The sequence below is a fragment of the Gavialis gangeticus genome, unplaced genomic scaffold (genome assembly GCF_001723915.1).
Source record: "Gavialis gangeticus isolate Ggan-Ray unplaced genomic scaffold, GavGan_comp1, whole genome shotgun sequence".
NCBI lineage: Eukaryota > Metazoa > Chordata > Crocodylia > Gavialidae > Gavialis > Gavialis gangeticus.
The window spans coordinates 98,853,843-98,856,979 of NW_017728992.1; the positions used below are offsets into that span (position 1 = coordinate 98,853,843).

Sequence of the window (3,137 nt, forward strand, 5' to 3'; positions counted from 1 at the left end):
GCAGTGGGGACAGGGACAGGAACAGGGACAAATTCAGGACAAAAAACATGTACTAATTAAATTCTATACCTGAAAAATTAAAATAAATCTATAAATTTTCCATATAGAGAGTTTAATTATTGGGCAATTGTCTTATATTCAAATAGCCTTAGATCTGAGGAAATATGATGCAGATGTTAAAAGGAATCACTTACTTGCTTCTGTAATTGTGTTATCTTCTCATTTGCAATATGTGAATGCTGACTAAGTTTTTTCAGGTCTTCTAACTGTTCTTTTAACGTGGACACTAGACACAGAATAAAATAGCATATGCAAGAAATGTTTTATAAAAAATGTTTTACTCACTACAAAGGGCATCAAAAGCTTAGCTCTACTCATTAGAAGATCACTTAAGACAGCAAAATCCTTAGGATATACCCTCTGGTTTACCCGAGACCAAATTCTGTGCTTGAGCATATCCTTAACTGGCTGAACTCAGAAAGGCGCCATGTACACACTTTAGAGGGTAGAAAGTGGCTGTATGTGCAGATACGATATAAACCACTTCAGATGCCCACGGCAAAAGGTGTGCTGCCCTTTCAAATTGTGCAAATGGCTTGAGCCATTTGCCAAATCCCATGGATTTCAATGTTGAAAGTACTACTTAAATGTTACTATGGATACACTGTTACCCAGAGCATGCTGCTCAGCCCAGTCAGCTTCAGAAAGACTGGCTAGATCAGGGGTGCCAAATGTGGTCCCACAGAGCTATTGCATCTGGCTTGAGGGGCTCCCCAGGGTCCAGATATTTGGCAGCAGGGGACATTAATAAAGTCACCCTCTCCCCTGCCAAATCCCCAAACCTCAAGCCCTGTGCACCCAGTCAAAGCCAAGCCATGTCCCTCCTCATCCCCCCACCCCCGCAACAGGACAAGTTATAACCCTTCCCCCCTGCAGGGTCAGATGGTAACTGCCGCACCGACCCCAGGGACTGGACTTAGCACTACCCACTAACCCGATGGGAAAAAAGGTCTACTACTACTGGGCTAGACAGATTAACCATCCAACCTACATACTGGGAAATTACCAAATAAGCCTGCTATATATGGGTTAGATAGTATCTTATTAGAAGAAAAGACTATTTACCTCTTTTCAAAACGAATTAAAAAGGAAACGAATCCCTTATATCTCAGTTTTTCATTGTAAGTACCTTAAGCTGCTTCAAATATTAAAATAAGTAAATCATTCCTAAAAACATATGGTATCATACTCAACAGTTCAAGCATATGGCATACCTTCGTTTTCTAAATTGCGTCTTTTTTCATTCTCTTGTTCAGTTTTTCTTTGGTATTCATTTATTTTATGTTGCAACAGAATCTTTTCCTTCTCAATCTGCGATACTGTTGATTCTAAGTTTTTTCTTTGATTTCCCTGAAATTAGAAAAACTGGCAATTTTTATTTGCATTTTTGGGAATGGTCCTGAAAATCTTGTCTTATATGAAAAAGTCTGATCGTGCAAGTTGTCCTATTGTGTTCAGTGAACGAAAGCCAATAGGACTGGTATTTCCAGCAGTAAGACCAATCACAAAAATATAAGGGTTGGAAAAAACACCACCACTTTTGAACTTGTTGATTACATTGACAAATGACTGCAAAACCTACACAGATAACATGTAAACAAAATTAACTGCTTACTAAGCTATGAAAACAAAAATGCAATGATTTGTTATAAGGCTATCTGCACAGTGAGTTTTAAACATGCAATTAATTTTGAAAAGTTATACTGAATACTACAGAGGAAGAAAACAACATTCAACACAGGATCTGAAATGCAGAAAAGAAATCTGGGTATAGAAACAAAAGCCACAGTGAAGAACACTAGCACCAATTTAAAAATAAATTTTAAAAATTTCAAAAACTTACCTCTTCATCAAGTTCCTTCATTATCTTATCTAGTTTTATGTTTGAAGTTCTAGAAATAATGAAGTATTTTAATAATGTATTAACACAACGTATTATTTTACATACCTGGTTTTTCAATAATTAAAACTACTTATAAATATTATTAACAGGGCTTAAAGCATACATTTAAGATTTTAATAAATATGAAGACCAGACCAACAGATGCTTTTAGCTTATTATGATCACAATTATTAATTGCAATGAGAATTCACTATAGGCAATTCATGTGAAAACATTAAGTGTTAAATCTTGTCCTTAAATACTGAAGTGCCAAAAGATAATATGTAGAGAAGTTCATTTATTTACTTTTGATAGCTAGGAACTGTTGGTCAGCCCATATTTGGCAATTCTCTAAAAAGAAAGACTAGTTATATATACCCACATCTCTAAGCACACAGATCCCTGAAATGGTTACTAAAATGACAACTAGTAACTGCATTCCAAAGAGAGGCTGAAATAAATGCAGAATAAAACCTCAAAAACAATATCTGGTCAAATCAGTATTACAGGGCAACCAAGATCACAGTCACTTCTATAAGCATAGTATGGGTGTCTACCCTGACCTTCAGTGTTTTGAAAAAGGTAAAGCCACAAAGAGGGGGCTTTTTGTAGCTATTTTCTCCTGTCCTAAAAATATCAGATATTTTGTTAGTTAAAATACAATTATACTTTACTATCAGGTTATATCAAGATGGGAAATCCAGTCCACTAACCCTATAGTAAAACTAGTGAGATATCAGAGGACAGACTGGTGTTTTCTTTATATTCAATTGCAGTACTACCACAATTGCCAAATCATGCATTTCTAGCATCATTTCATGCTGCCACTGAGCAGATGGCCAGTATATGAATGTGCATTAGACACAGCACACTAAATAGTGGTGATTGATTTGAATTCTCATATGACCCTTATTGGTAGCAATTCTTTTCAGACTAACAACATGCACCACAACTGTCCGATGGGATAATTTTTCAACTGATAAAGGTGCAAGAAATTATTAATTCCTCAAATATTTCTTTTTCCAGTAAAACAGCAAAATGTGTTACTATGAAAGAAAATTACTGTTCATATTTAACTTAATTTCTGTACAAAGCATAAGTAGGGGCTTTCAACAGTACTGCAGCATTTAAGAGACAAGAATATGGAATAACATGTTAGCTTTGTCGTCTGGTGTGACGACCAAATTTCCCAACG

The 3,137-nt window shown here is 35.8% G+C and overlaps 1 protein-coding gene across 2 annotated transcripts in view; it reads right to left on the reverse strand.

Annotated features, from left to right (window-relative positions):
* Positions 1-3,137, reverse strand: part of ROCK1 (Rho associated coiled-coil containing protein kinase 1) — a 179,040-nt gene that overhangs the window by 52,459 nt on the left and 123,444 nt on the right. For both annotated transcript variants that reach the window (XM_019526045.1, XM_019526036.1), the window contains exons 13-15: positions 1,904-1,952; positions 1,275-1,410; positions 195-286 (exon numbers count right to left, since the gene is read on the reverse strand). In XM_019526045.1, the coding sequence (XP_019381590.1) occupies positions 195-286; positions 1,275-1,410; positions 1,904-1,952 (277 nt within the window). The remainder of the gene's footprint in view (positions 1-194; positions 287-1,274; positions 1,411-1,903; positions 1,953-3,137) is intronic.